This window comes from Pogoniulus pusillus, chromosome Z, assembly GCF_015220805.1.
Source record: "Pogoniulus pusillus isolate bPogPus1 chromosome Z, bPogPus1.pri, whole genome shotgun sequence".
NCBI classification, from domain to species: domain Eukaryota; kingdom Metazoa; phylum Chordata; class Aves; order Piciformes; family Lybiidae; genus Pogoniulus; species Pogoniulus pusillus.
Window position 1 is genome coordinate 13,185,274 of NC_087309.1, and position 19,826 is coordinate 13,205,099.

General features: G+C 46.0%; 1 protein-coding gene across 2 annotated transcripts in view; it reads right to left on the reverse strand.

Moving 5' to 3' along the window:
- The window catches only part of UNC13B (unc-13 homolog B), a 292,568-nt gene that overhangs the window by 211,768 nt on the left and 60,974 nt on the right, over nt 1-19,826 (reverse strand). For both annotated transcript variants that reach the window (XM_064140891.1, XM_064140890.1), the window contains exons 6-7: nt 13,362-13,432; nt 10,270-10,327 (exon numbers count right to left, since the gene is read on the reverse strand). In XM_064140891.1, the coding sequence (XP_063996961.1) occupies nt 10,270-10,327; nt 13,362-13,432 (129 nt within the window). The remainder of the gene's footprint in view (nt 1-10,269; nt 10,328-13,361; nt 13,433-19,826) is intronic.

Here is a 19,826-nt window from a genome sequence, read left to right on the forward strand (position 1 = left end):
AAAATTCCCTTTGAGGAGATCTTTTCCTTAAACATATCCATACCTAAAGCATCTGATTTATCCTAAAAATCCTGACAGGCATTCTAGAGGCAGATCTTAAATCTACATTCCTTTGAGCAGGTCTATCATGCCTTCAGCCAGCCCTGGTTGTAAGTGCCACAAAGATATAAAAAACCAAGTCTCCAAATGGGCTTTATCCTAAACAAGGAGGAAGAGGAGCTGCCAGTTACCCACAAGCAGAGGACAAGGAACTCACTTTCCCAGCTTGTCAGCAAGCTACCACATTACAGCTCATTCTTGTACAGAGAAGAGTAGTTTTTACTTGCCTAAATTAGCTTAAAACAAAAAAGTCGTTCATGTGTCCTGTTTTGAATTATACTGACATCAAATATTCTTTGAGGACTGCTGTGAGGTTAACTGCACTGTGGCTAGTAGTTTTACTCGTACTAAATCAGCTTTTCAGTACCTGCAGCATAATCTATAGTGTCACTTACCCTTGGGAAGAGTAAAATAATAGTTAACTTCTTCCTTAACTCTTCCCACACTGGCCTGGTCTGGAGATACTGTAGGCAGCTGCTGACTTCTGCTGCTTCTAAATGGCAGAAGCAAGCTGGAGACCAGAAGACAATAAAATAAATGGCAAGAATCTAGACTCACCTCTACAACCAGGAGAGCTGTATCACCTTCCAACAATCACAGGCAACTATGCTGCCTGCCATTATAGCAGACCTTGTATCTCTAAAAATGGTTAAGATGGTTGAAGTTGTGCCCTGATCAAAAGGATTTTGATGCTATCAGCCTTTGAGAGCCTGCTATAGCAGATTACTTTTGTATGTGTAGAAAGTAGTTAAAAAATTAAATCTCCTAATGGAGTGGCATTTCAGCACATTTGCTGCCATAGGGTCATCTCACCCCAGCTGAGCACTGGTGAAAGCCAGTATCTTTGACTACAATAAACAACATGACTCAATGTCAGCACACAATGGCATGCCCAGAGGAGTTTACAGCTTCAGATGTCTGTGATCTCATTCTATGAAAACTGTCTGCAATGCATATCCTGCCAAGCAACCTCTTTAAGCAACAGCTTTACACAGCTGCCTTGGACACACAGCCTGACTAGACCTGTGCACTCGGTGCCACCACTTCTTCTGGAACTGTGTCACCTGAGCTGGGGAAATGCTATCAGCAGGACTTGATAGCCCCAACCCAATAGCATCTTAACAGCTGCATAAAGATGGTGACATCCACAGCACAGCACACTCAATATAAAATCAGCATGGATGGTATCAGGGCTTGATTGAGAGGCAGGGGCAGGGAAAGCTGTCACCTGGCTTTTTAGCAGACAAAACCCCTTGGCAGTGCCATGGAAAGCACCATAATCTCAGCATTGTTGCTGTTGGAAGGTAGGAGAGCCCTGCAGAGGGACCTGGACAGGCTGGATGGGTGGGCAGAGGCCAATGGGATGAGACTGAACAAGGCCAAGTGCAGGATTCTGCACTTTGGCCACAACAACCCTAAGCAGCACTACAGGCTGGGGACTGAGTGGCTGGAGAGCAGCCAGGAGGAAAGGGACCTGGGGGTACTGATAGATAGTAGGCTGAAGATGAGGCAGCAGTGTGCCCAGGTGGCCAAGAGAGCCAATGGCATCGTGGGCTGCATCAGGAAGAGTGTGGCCAGTAGGACAAGGGAGGTTATTCTTGCCCTGTCCTCAGCACTGGTCAGGCCACACCTTGAGTGCTGTGTCCAGTTCTGGGCCCCTCAATTCAAGAGAGATGTTGAGGTGCTGGAAGGTGTCCAGAGAAGGGCAACAAAGCTGGTGAGGGGCCTGGAACACAAACCCTATGAGGAGAGGTTGAGGGAGCTGGGGGTGTTTAGCCTGGAGAAGAGGAGGCTCAGGGGTGACCTCATTGCTGTCTACAGCTACCTGAAGGGAGGATGTAGCCAAGTGGAGGTTGGCCTCTTCTCCCAGGCAACGAGCAGTGGAACAAGGGGGCACAGTCTCAAGCTGTGACAGGGAAAGTACAGGCTGGATGTTACGAGGAAGTTGTTGCCAGAGAGAGTGACTGGCATTGGAATGGGCTGCCCAGGGAGGTGGTGGAGTCACCATCCTTGGAGGCGTTCAGGAAAAGCCTGGCTGAGGCACTTAGTGCCATGGTCTAGTTGACTGGCTAGGGCTAGGTGCTAGGTTGGACTGGATGATCTTGGAGGTCTCTTCCAACCTGGCTGATTCTATGATTCTATGATTCTCTTCCAACCTGATTGATTCTATGAATTAAAAAAATACATACATTGAAGGAAGGGAGGATAAACCATTCTCATAAAGACTATTAGTTAAAGATAAGATGACAGATGTAAGTGGTTCTTTCTGTAGCACTTAGTTTACCTTTTCCAAGACCTGTTCTGAACAAACCTGCTCTTTTGAAGATTTTTTAACTCCCTGACAAAAGGTATAGGGCAGTATGTACAGTAGCTGAAATAAATTTAGACTGCCAAATCTTTTCTGCAAAGATACAGAATGCTTTTCTTATCCCAGTTTGCACATTGTCTGCTCCAAGTCAGAACTATGCTTAAAATACTGACAGAGTGACTCGCTTACGGGTTATAATGGGCTTTTCTGCTGCCAGAAATAATCTTGAGCATACAAGGGAAATAAATCTGTACCTACCACAACAAAATAGCTTTGAGATTATTGGCTCAATGAATGACAGAGTAATCAAATAACATCTTTTAGAGCTGCTTCATTTAGAGTGAATTTCCAGACAATAAAAAGCGTGTTTCTTTTTAATTTACATTCAGTTTCAGGGTATGGGTTAAAAAAAAACCCACATATATACTAGGATGCTGCTGTTATCCAGCAATGAGGGATCAGGAAATCAGGAATCTTCATCGAGTCAGACATCAGCAAGTTTGCAGATGACACCAAGCTGGGGGCAGATTGGCTGGGTGGGAGGGCAGAAGGGCTCTGCAGTGGGACCTTGACCACCTGGACAGATGGGCAGAGTCCAATGGGATGGAGTTCAATAGCTCCAAGTGCAGGGTGCTGCACTTTGGCCACAACAACTCCATGCAGAGATACAGGCTGGGGTCGGAGTGGCTGGAGAGCAGCCAAACAGAAAGGGATCTGGGGGTACTGATTGATACCCACCTGAACATGAGCCAGCAGTGTGCCCAGGTGGCCAAGAGAGCCAGTGGCATCCTGGCCTGCATCAGCAATGGTGTGGTCAGCAGGAGCAGGGAGGTCATTCTGCCCCTGTACTCTGCACTGGTTAGACCACACCTTGAGTACTGTGTTCAGTTCTGGGCCCCCCAGTTTAGGAGGGACATTGAGATGCTTGAGCGTGTCCAGAGAAGGGCGACGAGGCTGGGGAGAGGCCTTGAGCACAGCCCTATGAGGAGAGGCTGAGGGAGCTGGGATTGTTTAGCCTGGAGAAGAGGAGGCTCAGGGGTGACCTTATTGCTGTCTACAGCTACCTGAGGGGTGGTTGTGGCCAGGAGGAGGTTGCTCTCTTCTCTCAGGTGGCCAGCACCAGAACAAGAGGACACAGCCTCAGGCTACGCCAGGGGAGATTTAGGCTGGAGGTGAGGAGAAAGTTCTTCACTGAGAGAGTCATTGGACACTGGAATGGGCTGCCCGGGGAGGTGGTGGAGTCGCCGTCCCTGGGGCTGTTCAAGGCAGGATTGGACGTGGCACTTGGTGCCATGGTCTAGCTTTGAGCTCTGTGGTAAAGGGTTGGACTTGATGATCTGTGAGGTCTCTTCCAACCTTGGTGGTACTGTGATACTGTGAATTCTATTACATTTAAGAGAAATTCAAACAAAGCTGGATCCAAATGCAGTGTAGTGCTTTGCTTATTGCCTGGGATCACAAAAGTTGAAGCAATCAATAGGAAGCATGTGATCTTTCTGGGGCAGGAGAAACATATAGGGAAGCACTTAACCTTAGATGTAAATGTTAAATAACTAAGTATGGCGAAAGAAACGGTAGGAAGTGCCAAAATCAGCAGGGCTTAGTAGAGACCTCATGTACAAGATCACCTGCTTCATTTAAGAATAGGTAGGAAGCCCAAATATAGCATTACCTCAAAAATCATGAGTCAGGCACTTCTAAGAACAAAGCAGCATTTAAGACTCTGAAAAGGATCTTGAACACTACATAATCTCCAGAAAAAAATGTTAGAGCATCTACTCTGGGCTGAGATTTCCTATGGCACCATGCCAAGGCAGCAGCCCACACACGATCAGAGATGGAAACCCACACTCACAGATCAGATGTTGGCTTTCAGACATGGCCCAGCTTCCTCCTGTCACATCCTGCTACACTCTTCTGCCTCTCTCAGGGGAAAAAAAAAGAAGCATCCATGCAGGAGGTGGGGAAACAATCGTCAGAAAAATGTGGTTCAGTAGAGACAACAGGCATGTGTGGAAAATACAGAAGCAGAAAAGGGCAGAAGTGTAACCTAATTAAAACATGTAAGTACACGTATTTCTCTGTTTAGTGAACTTGACCCTGCCTGCTGGAGTAGAATTTTCTCTAGATAAAAAAGACAGAAGAGTCAAAACAAAGAAGCAGGACACCAGTGGGATGTGCAGCTATTCCATTATGTCTCAACACATCTCAATCGTTTTGATGCACTTTTCTTCTATAGTGCATCACTCTTTAAGATAACTTTGTGGGTTTCAGGGTTTGGAAAGATATTCTCAGGAGGCAAATCCTACTTGCACTGAGGAAGGGAGGTTTTTTCCTGCTTCTTAGTTTATTATCCATCTGATTATGTCCTGCTTTCAGCAGTCATCACAGCTCATCTAACATAAAGTGATGGAAAATCAAGCAAGTCTTACAAATGTTCTAGAGGATATTTCTATTAGATCTAAAAATACATCAATCAATTATTTAGCCACATGGTAAGTAAAAAACACTCTACTCAACTTGTTTTAAGTTAGGGAAGAACACTTATCCTGCCCCTGTGTAAAAGTTGGTTGAGGTCTGGTGTTATACAGAAAGGTCAGGTCAGCTTTCAACAGAGACAACAATCAATGCATGTTCTAGGTTGAATTCTTGAGTTCACACAACCACAGAACCTTAGAGGTTGGAAGGTACCTGCAGAGACCAAGTCCAACCCCTCTGCCAAGGCAGGATCCCCTAGAGTAGCTCACACAGGAATGTACCCAGATGGGCTTTGAAAGTCTGCAGAGGAGACTCCACAACCTCTCTGGGCAGCCTGTTTCAGGGCCCCATCACCCTCACTGTAAAGAAGTTTCTCCTTATGTTGAGGTGAAACCTTTTATGTTCCAGTTTGTAGCTGCTGTTCCATGTCTTATTGCTGCTGACCACCGAAAAGAGGTTGGCCTCATCCACTTGACACCCACCAAAGGGCTATGCTGCATTTGAGCAAGTTCAGAATTCTTAATGCACAGATTGCTGCAGGCAGAGTTCATTTTTCAAATGAACTTCTATGTTGAATAGCTGCTCTATATTTCTCCATGTGAAGAATTGGATATTCATAGATACTGGTTACTTTGAGGCAGTAAATAATCAAAAGTACATGCAGTGCCAAAAGCTACATTGAATTACTAGAAAATTCTTATATTAACCACAGACTGCTATGAAATATTTAACACTGTTTCTAAGCATTTTAATCCCATAAATGATTAATTCTTATGTGGTATTAATTGTTCAAAACAGAGGCCTTCAATTAATTATTGTAAAAGGTCAGTTTTCCCACACAGGTTGATAACAGCCAACACAAAAAGGGCAGCTGTGACTACATACAAGACCTGAGTCGGTTCTCCAGGGAAGAAATGGGCTACCAGCAGCTGAGGATGTAAAAGTATCGAGCTGTGGAAACAGGTGCAGCTCCTTCCCTGTGCAGCAGCATTCCTCCTAATTCACCCACACCTCCCAATCCTTGGAATCATAGAATTAACCAGGTTGGAAGAGACGTCCAAGATCAGCCAGTCCCACCCACCACCCAGCCCCATCCAGTCAACCAGACCATGGTACCAAGTGCCTCATCCAGTCCCCTCTTGAATACCACCAGGGACGGTGCCTCCACCACCTCCCTGGGCAGCCCATTCCAATGCCAATCACTCTCTCTGCCAACAACTTCCTCCTAACATCCACCCTAGACCTCCCCTGGCACAACTTGAGACTGTGTCCCCTTGTTCCACTGCTGGTTGCCTGGCAGAAGAGACCAACCCCCACCTGGCTACTCCCTTCAGGTAGTTGTAGACAGCAATGAGGTCCCCCCTAAGCCTCCTCTTCTCCAGGCTAAACACCCCCAGCTCCCTCAGACTCTCTTCATAGGGTTTGTGTTCCAGGCCCCTCACCAGCTTTGTTGCCCTTCTCTGGACACCTTCCAGCACCTCAACATCTCTCTTGAATTGAGGGGCCCAGAACTGGACACAGCACTCAAGGTGTGGCCTGACCAGTGCTGAGTACAGGGCAAGAATAACCTCCCTTGTCCTACTGGCCACACTGTTCCTGATGCAGGCCAGGATGCCATTGGCTCTCTTGGCCACCTGGGCACACTGCTGCCTCATCTGCAGCTACTATCTACCAGTACCCCCAGGTCCCTTTCCTCCTGGCTGCTCTCCAGCCACTCAGTCCCCAGCCTGTAGTGCTGCTTAGGGTTGTTGTGGCCAAAGTGCAGAACCCTGCACTTGGCCTTGTTCAATCTCATCCCATTGGCCTCTGCCCACCCATCCAGCCTGTCCAAGTCCCTCTGCAGGGCTCTCCTACCTTCCAACAGCTCCACATCTGCTCCTAGCTTGGTGCCATCTGCAAACTTACTGATGCTGTACTCAATCTCCTCGTCCAGATCATCAATAAAGATATTGAACAGGACTGGGCCCAGCACTGAAGTCAGCTGAAGCAGCCTCTCTGAGACAAAAGCAACATCCAGAGTACGGAACCAAGAAAGTGATTCCAGCAAATAAAACATTCATTGCTTGGACAATTCATATCAGACTCCTTTTCTTTGATCTTCTGACACTAGGGGTTCTTCATCCTATGCCAGTTGTCCAATATTAATTTCTTGAACAATGCTCTTTATTTGTAGGCTTTACAAACCTGTTCTAATGGATTCATTTGTTGTCTCAACAACCTGCAAATCTGGATGAAATCAAACCTAAAAAGCATAAACCGTGTAACCTGCTGGCACCAAACTTGCTGCCTGTGCAGGGAGCCTCTGTTAAAAATGTGCCTTTTCTCCAGGAACTGTCAGGTTCCCTGCTATGTCACAGAGTCACCCTGGTGTGACAGGACAGGGAGGCTGTGGCTCTGCCAGCCACACCTCCTCCTCTGCCACCTTTTCCATCCATACCAGGCCCTGGCCAGATTATTTTGCTGCTGTTGTTTTTCACTGTTTTGGGGTTCTTCTGTGGCACATGGCTGTATCTGGTCTAGTACTGGGAAGCAAGGACCTGAATGCATCTGCTAGACCCTGAGCTGGATTAGGAGGTGGCTTTCTCACAGCAGTGGCAATGTTGCTGTTGTTGAAGCCTTGATCTGTTCTCAGTCTGATTGTCCTGAGGAGACTGTTTGAATGAAGTGGAAACCAATGAATGAGAGGTACTGACATCCTCTCTGTTGACCTCCTCCTAAATATAGGAATAAACAGAAGCCTTTCTCTGCTTGCAGTGGATGCAGACAGGTTTTGCCTATCACTTGTTTTACTTTTAGGATAAAGTCTTGATGAATGAGAGGCTGAGGGAGCTGGGGTGGTTTAGCCTGGAGAAGAGGAGGCTCAGGGGTGACCTCATTGCTGTCTACAACTCCCTGAAGGGAGGCTGTAGCCAGGTGGGGGTTGGTCTCTTCTCCCAGGCAACCAGCAATAGAACAAGCGGACACAGCCTCAAGAAGTATAGGCTGGATGTTAGGAGGAAGTTGTTGGCAGAGAGAGTGATTGGCATTGGAATGGGCTGCCCAGGGAGGTGGTGGAGTCACCGTCCCTGGAGGTGTTCAAGCAAAGCTTGGATGAGGCACTTAGTGCCATGGTCTGGTTGACTGGCTAGGGCTGGGTGCTAGGTTGGACTGGATGATCTTGGAGGTCTCTTCCAACCTGTTTGATTCTATGATTCTATTTGTAGGCTTTACAAACCAATTATATCCTTCTGGCTATTTAAAAGCAAATGAACAAAAAAAAAAAAAAAAAAAAAAAAAAGATTCTTTTTGTTTAAATACACTGAAAAAAAAAAAAAAAAGTGAGGACACGCTTGGTGTTACCTGGGCTACCATATCCAGAACACTTTCTGACAGCTTTGTTCATGCCCCAGCTACACAACACATTCAGACTTCCTAGTCAATTGGTTAATATTCATGTTTTGTTGAAAACAGTTTTAAGGGAACATAATAACAGGATAAATTAATTCTACTCAAAAAAAGGTAAACGGTAATTAACATTTCCTAATCTTAACAGCTCTGTAGAGATCCTATAATCAGCCTCATGTGTAAACAGCCTGCAAAGGGTAAGATGCACATCTTACAGGATTTGAAGTAGAGGATAAAAGATTTGTTTAAATTGCAAGACCTAGAATTTTCTTAATATGGTTGCCAAGAGTAGGTAAGACAATCATTAAGAGACATTGTTGAGCTTCCATTTGCTGCAGTGTTTCAGAACACTAATTTTGCAGACCATCAGGCACAGTATTGTCCTAGGTCATTTTTCCATCCATGTTTTCAGAAGCATAAAAAAATGCAAGACAAGATAGACAAAAATTAGTACAAATATTTTTCGACCAACACAGCACTGAAAAGCAGCATCAAAAGAAATTAGGCATCAAGTACACAAAACTCTGGAGAATTCTAAAATGTCTCATGCCTGTCTCTTATCTGTTCTCCTTCCCTAAAAATGTCATTAAAAGGTTATAAAAATAATATTCAACATTTAGTGGTGTTGTGGGCTGTTTAGTCTGGAGAAGAGGAGGCTCAGGGGGGACCTCATTGCTGTCTACAACTACCTGAAGGGAGATTGTAGCCAGGTGGGGGTTGGTCTCTTCTCCCAGGCAACCAGCAATAGAACAAGGGGACACAGTCTCAAGCTGTGCAGAGGGAAGTCTAGGCTGGATGTTAGGAGTAAGTTGTTGGCAGAGAGAGTGATTGGCATTAGAATGGGCTGCCCAGGGAGGTGGTGGAGGCACCATCCCTGGAGGTGTTGAAGCAAAGCCTGGCTGAGGCACTTAGTGCCATGGTTTAGTTGACTGACTAGGGCTGGGTGCTAGGTTGGACTGGATGATCTTGGAGGTCTCTTCCAACCTGGTTGATTCTATGACTCTGTGTTAGAAGAGAACATATCCTGACTAGCTGAATGAAGAAAATACTTTTTTTTAATTGTGCTTCCTTCCAAAACAGACACAGTTCTGACAATTTAGGTGGCTTTCAACATATTTTGTGTTCCCTATGGCACCGTGAGAATGACAAAAACAAGTTAAAGAATCAATGTCTGAAGATTTAGACCAATATTTTGCTGCAACATTCTTGCAGCCCAGAGGGCCAACCAGATCCTGGGCTGCATCAGGAGAAGTGTGACCAGCAGGTCAAGGAAGGTGATTCTCCCCCTCTGCTCTGCTCTGATGGGACCTTGTGTACTGTGTCCAGTTCTGCAGCCCCCGTTACAAGAGGGATGTGGAGATGCTGGAGTGTGTCCAGAGAAGGGCCACTGGGATGCTCAGAGGGCTGCAGCAGCTCTCCAATAAGCACAGACTGAAAGAGTTGGGGCTGTTCAGTCTGGAGAAGAGGAAGCTCCCAGGTGACCTTCTTGTGGCCTTCCAGTGTCTGAAGGGGGCCTACAAAAAAGCTGGGGAGGGACTTTTTAGGCTATCAGGGAGTGACAGGACTAGAGGGAATGGAGCAAAGCTGGAGGTGGGTAGGTTCAGACTGGACATGAGGAGGAAGTTGTTGAGCATGAGAGTGGTGAGAGCCTGGAATGGATTGCCCAGGGAGGTGGTTGAGGCCCCACCCCTGGAAGTGTTTAAGGCCAGGCTGGATGAGGCTCTGCACAGCCTGATCTACGGTAGGGTGTCCCTGCCCGTAGCAGGAGGGTTGGAATTAGGTGATCCTTGTGGTCCCTTCCAACCCTGACTGATTCTATGATTCCATTTTGAGTGGCATAGGTTTTTCATAACTGCCAAAAGTTTCTGACTTCACGGAGATTTAAGTACTTCTCACAAAACAGCATTTTTCAGCTGCACTGTTGTTTGGTAACTAACCAGAGAAGGAAATAAAGCACACTGAAAGAAGAAAAAAATACTAAGAAATGAAGTCTAACTTACAACACTGGGAGGCAGCACTGGGCAATGGTTTCTTCTGAACTTCCTCCTGGAAGGAATACTAAAGGAGAAAAAAAAAAATAGGAACATAGATTGATAAGAAAGCAAATGCCAGCCCTAGGAAACAGTCCTCAGAGTACAGCCTGCCACACAAAAGAAAATATCCCTGACAGTATCAAAGCATTAAATACTATCTTATGTATTCTACAGGCAAATAGGCACCCAAGAAGTCTCCTTTCTTTGTCACACCAAAACCAGGTGTTAAAAAGTGCACATCTGTCTAAAATGAAGTCTGCTTTACTGCAAGCAGAGCACTATTCTCAATTGTGAGACCCCAAAGCAGACATCTAAAACATCACAGTGTCACCGTGATGGTGAGCTCAGAACTGAGTATTGAGACTATTTACATTTAGACACTCAAGTAGGGCTTCAACAGGTCAAAACTCACTGCAACACGAAAGTGAAGAAGTTAGATAATTAGCATGCCTGGCAGGGCAGTAGCACAAGATTTGCCCAGCCAACATTTATAAACTATCCCCATGATCCACTGTACATCCAGAGTGAAGATTTTTCTTCATCTCACTTAATACTAAATGATAAAATATTTCAATTAGCCAGCTTTGATTTCTTTTACAGAAATGTTTGCTACAGCATCAAAGTGTTTCTCAGAGGGACAACAGTGTTTTTATTTTCTTATTCTCCTCTATTTTTTTATGCAGAGTTACAAGAAAATTAGGCCAGATGAGTAAAATAATGAGAACAATCTTTGCTAGGGGGAAAAAAAAAAGCCTGATGACAAAGCACGTGGCAACCTTTGCAATGTGGTGCTGCAAGGTGTGGAAAACAAGGCCACCAGACAGCCTCTCCTTGGATTTGGTAAGGATTAATGACCAGTTCATTACATGGAAGGTGACAACCTGCAGACTTAGCCTGTGGATATCTCCCAATCAGTGTTGCTTAAAATGCACAAGTGATCCTGAAAGGTGGTTAGTCTTATCACCAGCAAACTGCCAACTCACTGGGTTAATCAGGACTGTAAATCCAAGAACTGCAGGGCCTCACAGCACTGACTGGTTCACAAAACGGTGAAAGGAAGTTTGTTGATGAGCAATTTCAGCAGCACAGGGCAGCAATTATGACACTCAGAGATACAAAAATGGCAGCAGTTTGTTCTCTTTAAGACACCAGCACAACAACTATAAGCAGCCCCAGAAAGAAAGGTGACTATTAAGTGTTTGGAGGAACAGAGACTGGAAAGCATTTTTATGACCCTATATGAACTACAAATGAACCAGCTTCTTAAATACTGCTGTGCAGCCTTAGCCCACTCATCCATTGCATCAGAGATGGCTGAACTTTATGCACAGAGAAGACAGAGGCATAAAGTTGCCTGTAGTAAGTAACACTATGCAGACTGGGCCTTTGCAGCCCAAAAGCCATGCAAGAAGGTGAGGTCTGTAAAGCTGAGTGGCACAGAGTGGACAAATAAGGGTCAGTCACTCAGTCTTTCCAAAAGAACCAGTCTCCAGCTGGTTTCAGAACATAGGGTTTGCTTGCTCAAAACCAATTAGATATTTCTTCAGTTGGTGCACAATTGAGATGCTGAATTCCTTTGGTACAGCATAACTGACCTCAGCAGGTCCAAAAGGCAGCTGGCATGCACTAAAGAAAAACCATCAAGTGCTGTTAAACATGAAGATTCTGCCTCTGGAAGTTCCTGAGCTACAAGTCACTGCAAGTTAGTGGAATAAGCAAGGAAGATATTCTCCCCATTCCAGGTTGCTGTTAGACATGGGACAAGATGAATCTTAAGCCAGGCCCTGCAGAGATACTCTTCCTTCCTTTGTTGTTTGTTTGTTTGTTTGTTTTCCCTTCCTTTTCTCACTTGCAACAAGGAACATCCATAACGAAGTTGACATCATTAAGTCACAAATACAGAGGTATGAATTTGCCACTAGCATTCGATAAAAGCATGCACTTGGCATGCAAGTAGCTGGCACTCCAAGAAAAGGGATCTCTCACAAAGCTTGAGGACGTCTTTCAGCAAGTACCAGCTCAGGGAGGCACTAGAGGGCACCTGTGCTTCACTCAAGTATCCAAGCACAGACCGCCGCTACAGTTGGTTCATAAGAGCAGGAGGCACCACAGCATGGATGCCTGACTTGTCATCAACTCCAAGAGGTCCTCAAACTTTCAGGAAGGCAGTTCAAGCCTGTGTTCAAGCAGTTACACTTTTATCCACCCAAATATTGGTCTGTCTTCAAGCAAAACAAAACTCCACCTTATTTTAATTCATCTGCACAGTAAACTCCACAACTCACATAAGAACTAGAAAAGAATAGAGGAGGGATCCCAGGGCAAAAACTGCCCAAAGCCACTGGCAGATCATTTGGTGAGTTATCTTGCCATTGAAAGAGATCTAACAAGCGTTTAAGCAAGCACCATGCTCCTATTCAACTATGTTAGCATAGACACGTGAATGGTTTGGGTTATTGTTTTTTTAATGCTAAGCTTCTGGTACAGGCACGTCAGATGGTGTTTTCAAACACTGTAAACTATTAAAAATAGCTTTTGTCATGCAATGGTCTCTCTTAAAAAACTAACTTCTAGTTTATAGCTCTTTAGCCAAGTACACACTAGGAAAAACAGCAAGCCATAGCTAGCAGGTTTTACAAGATTCGTGTGAAGTGAGCCATGAACAACTGTATTAGGACACAGCTAACAGCTGAGTTCCAAGAAATATTCAACATATTGCTTTGTCTTCTTCCCAGAAACAGACAAAATGTCCTTTTTGACTTGATTTTGCAAATGAAATGAAACTACCACAACCTGTCAAAATCTCTCTTCTGAGGTAAAGCATGGTATTATCTTTCCTTTGAATGTATGCACATCAACAAAACAGTTCTCACTATTCAAGCACTTCCAGCAGGCAGAAACATTAGCAGTAGCTTGATAGAACAGTTCTGCAAACAGTTCATGGAAACTTGAAATTGATAAACATTCAGTAGTTACTGTAATCACAGGGATCCAGTACAAAGGATAAAAGCAAGTTAAGGCATTCAGGGCTACATTCATCTTTCAACACAGATATTTACCTCATCATCTCTCAGTGAATTTATCTGTTCTAATTTTCTGGTCCAGTATCTGGCCTCTTCTTCAGGGATATCTATTCCAAAAGAGTAAGTGACATCATCTTATTAAACAGGTAACTTGGCATTCAGCAACAGCAACATTAAAACAGCAAGATTACTCCAAGACCATGCCACAAAAAACCCACACATAAGTCTGAAGTAGTAGCACTGTCTTACGTCAGCACTCAGATAGAAAATGAACACTGTAAATGCTAACAGAGTCGAAGGGCTTAAGTTGCTTTCTTGTTTAAAGCCAATTAACCAAAAGCACACTGCACAAAAGGTAGGAAACAGCAAGACAGACTGGTTCAGATTTAATTAAAGTATTAGTTTTTATGAAGAGCCATTTCACAATGATCTTAATACACTTGCTATATGCTTGATAACACACAGCAAGATCAAGAGCCTCTTCTGGAGACTTCTGTAGTCTCGAGAGAACAGAGGCTCCTTTTCAACAGCTCATCTTACTTACACAGCTGCTGTAACCCAAAAAAAGAAACAGTCTCTTGTTTAGTTTTGCAGGTAGTAAGCCAAATATTTTTAAGCAATGAAAAGTGTTATAGGCAGGCATATTCACATGAAAGCACACTCCGACTTTTAAACCACACTGCAATCCCATTGCGAAATGCATCACAACAAGCCTTTTACCTTCAGGAAGATCTACCATGTTGGTGACTGACAGCAAGCATCATCACCTATATTTTGGTAACTATTTTCTAGTTCACACTTTGCAGTAATACAGTATCCTAGTGGCTTGAAGGGAATCAAGAATTCTGCCACTCAACATTTCATTTTTCAAAGTCCACCCTTGGAAGTGTGGATGAACTGCTGTGGAAAGCTTAACAGAAGGCAAGTTAGATACAAACTGTGCTCAAGGAATACAGCACAAGGTGCACTGCACCAAGGGAAACAACCCACTGAAACAAAAAGCATCAGGCTCTCAAGCCAGAATTAAGTAGATGATTTAGGGGTGGAGGGGATACCATATCACTGGAAAGAGGTGGGAAAACACTGGATTTTTTTAGCCACTCAACACGCCCTTGACTGTACTGACTTCTGAAATTTGGCTATTCATGGCCCAAAACTGCACCAACACAGAACATTTTAAGCTCACACAGGAAGGGATTGTTCCATCTAGACATCACCAACCCTGAAAGCTGACAAATTAATATAGGAACAGCTTAGTCTTCTCATCTCTTGTAATTCTTCACGCTCTCAGGTGTCTCATTAGGAGTCAAGAGGTTTACACCTAACAAGCCTATTTTCATGCAGTGAGCTGTATCCCATGAACATAGTGTAATCACAGAATCAACCAGGTTGGAAGAGACCTCAAAGATCAGACAGTCCAACCTAGCATCCAGCCCTAGCCAGTCAACTAGACCATGGCACTAAGTGCCTCAGCCAGGCTTTTCTTGAACACCTCCAGGGACAGTGATTCCACCACCTCCCTGGGCAGCCCATTCCAATGCCAATCACTCTCTCTGGCAACAGCTTCCTCCTAACATCAAGCTATACCTCCCCCGGCACAACTTGAGACTGTGTCCCCTTGTTCTGTTGCCGGTTGTCTGGGAGAAGAGACCAACCTCCTCCTGGCTACAGCCTCCCTTCAGGTAGTTGGAGACAGCAATGAGGTCCCCCATGAGCCTCCTCTTCTCCAGGCTAAACAATCCCAGCTCTTTCAGGGTTTGTGTTCCAGGCCCCTCACCAGCCTTGTTGCCCTTCTCTAGACATGTTCCAGAACCTCAACATCTCTCTTGAATTGAGGGATTCAGAACTGGACACAGCACTCAAGGTGTGGCCTGACCAGTGTTGAGTACAGGGGAAGAACAACCTCCCTCGTCCTACTGGCCACACTGTTCCTGATGCAGGCCAGGATGCCACTGGCCCTCTTGGTCACTCTCTGGGCCCAACCTTCCAGACAGTTCTTGACCCAGCACAGAGTGAATCTGTCCAAGCCATGAGCTGCCAGCTTGGCCAGGAGCTTCTTGTGGCAGACACTGCCAAAGGTTTTGCTGAAGTCCAGGTAGACTACATCCACAGCCTTCCCTATATTCACCAGGCAAGGAACCTGATCATAAAAGGAGATCAGGTTGGTGAGACAGGACCTGCTCTTTCTAAACCCATGCTGGCTGGGCTGATCCCTTGGCCATCCTGTAAGTGCTTTGCAATGGCACTCAAGATGACTTGTCCCTTCACCTTGCCTGGCACTGAGGTCAGGCTGCAAGGTCTGTAGTTTTCTGCCAAGCGATGCACTGGCAGGCAGCAACGGTCTCCGTATAGGAAGATTGTTCTAAATGTTACATCCACTCCCACTTGTGAGAAACATGAACAAGATTTACTGGCAGGTGAGCATTCCATTAGGACCTACAGTGCTTTCAAAAAGGACTAGGTAATGCTTTTTTATACTTAAAGGGGCTATTTGTTCTACAAAGATCCTCTCTTAGCCAGGCAAACCATTGTCTAATGAAGTCAGTGGCTTCAAAACATCTGCAGATAGTAGCGGCCAATATACTAAACATCAACAGCTTTCAAGGAGAACAAGGAGCATGCCAGATTTATTGGAATTTGAAGTTTCTGAAGTAGACATTTTCTTGGACTGCATTATGTCTATATCTTCATAACTAACACCACTGTATTTTTATGCAACTAGTCTCACCCAGGCAAAAGGGGGGATAAAACAGGCCCCTTCTTGAGAAAGTCATGGTTTGGACAGATTCACTCTGTGCTGGGTCAGGAACTGGCAGGATGGCAGAGCCCAGAGAGTGGTGGTGAATGGTGCCACATCCAGTTGGCAGCTGTCACTTGTGGTGTGCCCCAGGGATCAGTGCTGAGCCCAGTCCTGTTCAATATCTTTATTGATGATCTGGACGAGGGGATTGAGTCCAGCATCAGTAAGTTTGCAGATGACACCAAGCTAGGAGCAGGTGTGGATCTGTTGGAAGGTAGGAGAGCCCTGCAGAGGGACCTGGACAGGCTGGATGGGTGGGCAGAGGCCAATAGGATGGCATTTAACAAGGCCAAGTGCAGAGTTCTGCACTTTGACCACAACAACCCCAAGCAGCACTACAGGCTGGGGACAGAGTGGTTGGAGAGCAGCCAGGAGGAAAGGGACCCGGGGGTACTGGTGGACAGTAGGCTGAAGATGAGGCAGCAGTGTGCCCAGGTGGCCAAGAGAGCCAATGGCATCCTGGCCTGCATCAGGAACAGTGTGGCCAGTAGGACAACAGAGGTTATTCTTGCCCTGTACTCAGCACTGGTCAGGCCACACCTTGAGTGCTGTGTCCAGTTCTGGGCCCCTCAATTCAAGAGAGATGTTGAGGTGCTGGAAGGTGTCCAGAGAAGGGCAACAAGGCTGGTGAGGGGCCTGGAACACAAACCCTATGAGGAGAGGCTGAGTGGGCTGGGGGATGTGCAGCCTGGAGAAGAGGAGGCTGTAGCCAGGTGGGGGTTGGCCTCTTCTCCCAGGCAACCAGCAACAGAACAAGGGGACAACGTCTCAAGTTGTGCCAGGGGAAGTATGGGCTGGATGTTAGGAGGAAGTTCTTCCCAGAGAGAGTGATTGGCATTGGAATGGGCTGCCCAGGGAGGTGGTGGAGTCACCGTCCCTGGAGGTGTTGAAGCAAAGCCTGGACGAGGCACTTAGTGCCATGGTCTGGTTGACTGGCTAGGGCTGGGTGCTAGGTTGGACTGGCTGATCTCGGAGGTCTCTTCCAACCTGGTTGATTCTATGAACTAGAAACTTAACACTTGGCTCTAGAAACCAGCATGTAGTAGAATAAGGCAACCTATTTCTCCTTGCTAGAAGGGAGAAGACAGTAGTTTATTTTAACCACAATACCCAGAGCTAACTGCTCTTTCTGATGTAGAGTACACTTTGCTTTGTTGCTGCGAGCTATTAGAAAGCAAAGAGAAACATGAGAGAGTCTTCCACAGTAACAGGAGCTGTACAAAATCATACATGCTTTTGATCACCATGGCTGTGCATCACAGCTGCACAGATTGATTAGATGAGGTCCACTGAAATTAGGGGTAGCATTCAAAGGAAATCTGGATAGAACTGGTCTAGAAAGAAAACATCGAATAATGGAAGGGCTATCAGCATACAACCTGATGAGATTCAGGACAAACTCTAACAAGGACCTGAAGCAATCCAAACATTAAAGCAAAATCTATGGATCTTTGTCTTTGAAAGCTTTACTTCTCTACAAAACTAAGAAAAAAAATTAATAACCTGAGGACCAAAGGTCAGAGTCAAAACAACTCAACTCTATAACCTGAAATCAAACCCCAAAATACCTAGGAGGGATGAAGCAAAGGATTACCATCAACACTACAGAAACTGCAGTGTGCCAGTTTTAGGCTAACTGGAATACTTTAGTGAGAGAAAGTAGATTATAGGCTGTGAAAAGGGAACAATGGTGATGGCTACTTCACTCATAGGCTTGCTAAGATGTATAAAAACAAGAACAAAGCCATAGATAAGACAGGGGGGGGGGGGTCTCAGTCGGAGCCTGTGCTTTCTGCCTAGGCTGCTTCAGTGTAACTAATCCTTCTGCTTTCTAACTCCCCCCTTGCCGATCCTCCAAGCCTCACTTTGCATATCAATCAAAGGCTGAGATAAGGCAAAGGGATGGAAAGAGGGTGGAAGGGTGGTTCGGAGCCCCTCCTGGGGACTCTGATATCTGGGAGGGGTCTTGTGTTTCTGTATTACCTTTAACCTGTATACTTCTGTATACAGCTGTATGTAGTGATATAAGGCTTCATTTATTAATTTCCAGCTCAGATGAGTCTAATCTAGGTGATTTCATAAGAGTGAGGAGACAGGAAACACCCAAACCATCACACTGCAGTTGTCTCAGGGTAGGTTCAATTCTGTCCCACAGACCAGTTTAGGAGCATGCACAGGCATCAAGGAGCACCAAGGACCCGTTCGATTTGTTGTTCCTATCTTGTATGCAAGGTGCCCAATTCATAAACAAGGCTACCAGATTTTTAGCATGGGAATGCTGTTTTTCTATCTCCATATGCAAATCAAAGATGAACATCTACTCCTGTCTAGATACTGGCTGCTTTAAAAACATCTTGATCTTAGAGGAGAGGTTCCTGAAGACTTGAAACTGGCCAATGTGATACCCATCCACTAGAAGGATCGTAAGGAGGAGCCAGAAAACTACAGAGCTGTCAGCCTGACCTCAGTGCCAGGCAAGGTCATGGAACAGGTCACCTTGAGTGCCATCACAAAGCACCTACAAGAGGGCCAAGGGATCAGGCCCAGCCAGCATGGGTTTAGGAAGGGCAGGTCCTGCCTCACCAACCTGATCTCCTTTTATGATCAGGCTACCCGCCTGGTGAATGTGGGGCAGGCTGTGGATGTAGTCTACCTGGACTGCAGCAAAGCCTTTGACACAGTCTGCCACAAGAAGCTCCTGGCCAAGCTGGCAGCTCATGGCTTGGACAGATTCACTCTGTGCTAGATCAAGAACTGGCTGGATGGCAGAGCCCAGAGAGTGGTGGTGAATGGTGTCACATCCAGTTGGCAGCTGGCACTAGTGGTGATCCCCAAGGATCAGTGCTGGGCCCAGTCCTATTCAATATCTTTATTCATGACCTGGACGAGGGGATTGAGTCCAGCATCAGTAAGTTTGCAGATGACACCAAGCTAGGAGCAGGTGTGGAGCTGCTGGAAGGTAAGAGAGCCCTGCAGAGGGACCTGGACAGGTTGCATGGGTGGGCAGAGGCCAATGGGATGAGAATGAACAAGGCCAAGTGCAGGGTTCTGCACTTTGGCCACAACAACCCCAAGCAGCACTACAGGCTGGGGACAGAGTGGCGGAGAGCAGCCAGGAGGAAAGGGACCTGGGGGTACTGGTGGACAGTAGGCTGAAGACGAGGCAGCAGTGTGCCCAGGTGGCCAAGAGAGCCAATGGCATCCTGGCCTGCATCAGGAACAGTGTGGCCAGTAGGACAAGGGAGGTTATTCTTGCCCTGTCCTCAGCACTGATCAGGCCACACCTTGAGTGCTGTGTCCAGTTCTGGGCCCCTCAATTCAAGAGAGATGTTGAGGTGCTGGAAGGTGCCCAGAGAAGGGCAACAAAGCTGGTGAGGGGCCTGGAACACAAACCCTCTGAGGAGAGGCTGAGGGAGCTGGGGTTGTTTAGCCTGGAGAAGAGGAGGCTCAGGGGGGACCTCATTGCTGTCTACAACTACCTGAAGGGACATTGTAGCCAGGTGGGGGTTGGTCTCTTTTGCCAGGCAACCACCAATAGAACAAGGGGACACAGTCTCAAGTTGTGCCAGGGTAGGTATAGGCTGAATATTAGGAGGAAGTTCTTCCCAGAGAGAGTGATTGGATGAGGCACTTGGTGCCATGATCCAGTTGACTGGCTAGGGCTGGGTGCTAGGTTGGACTGGCTGATCTTGGAGGTCTCT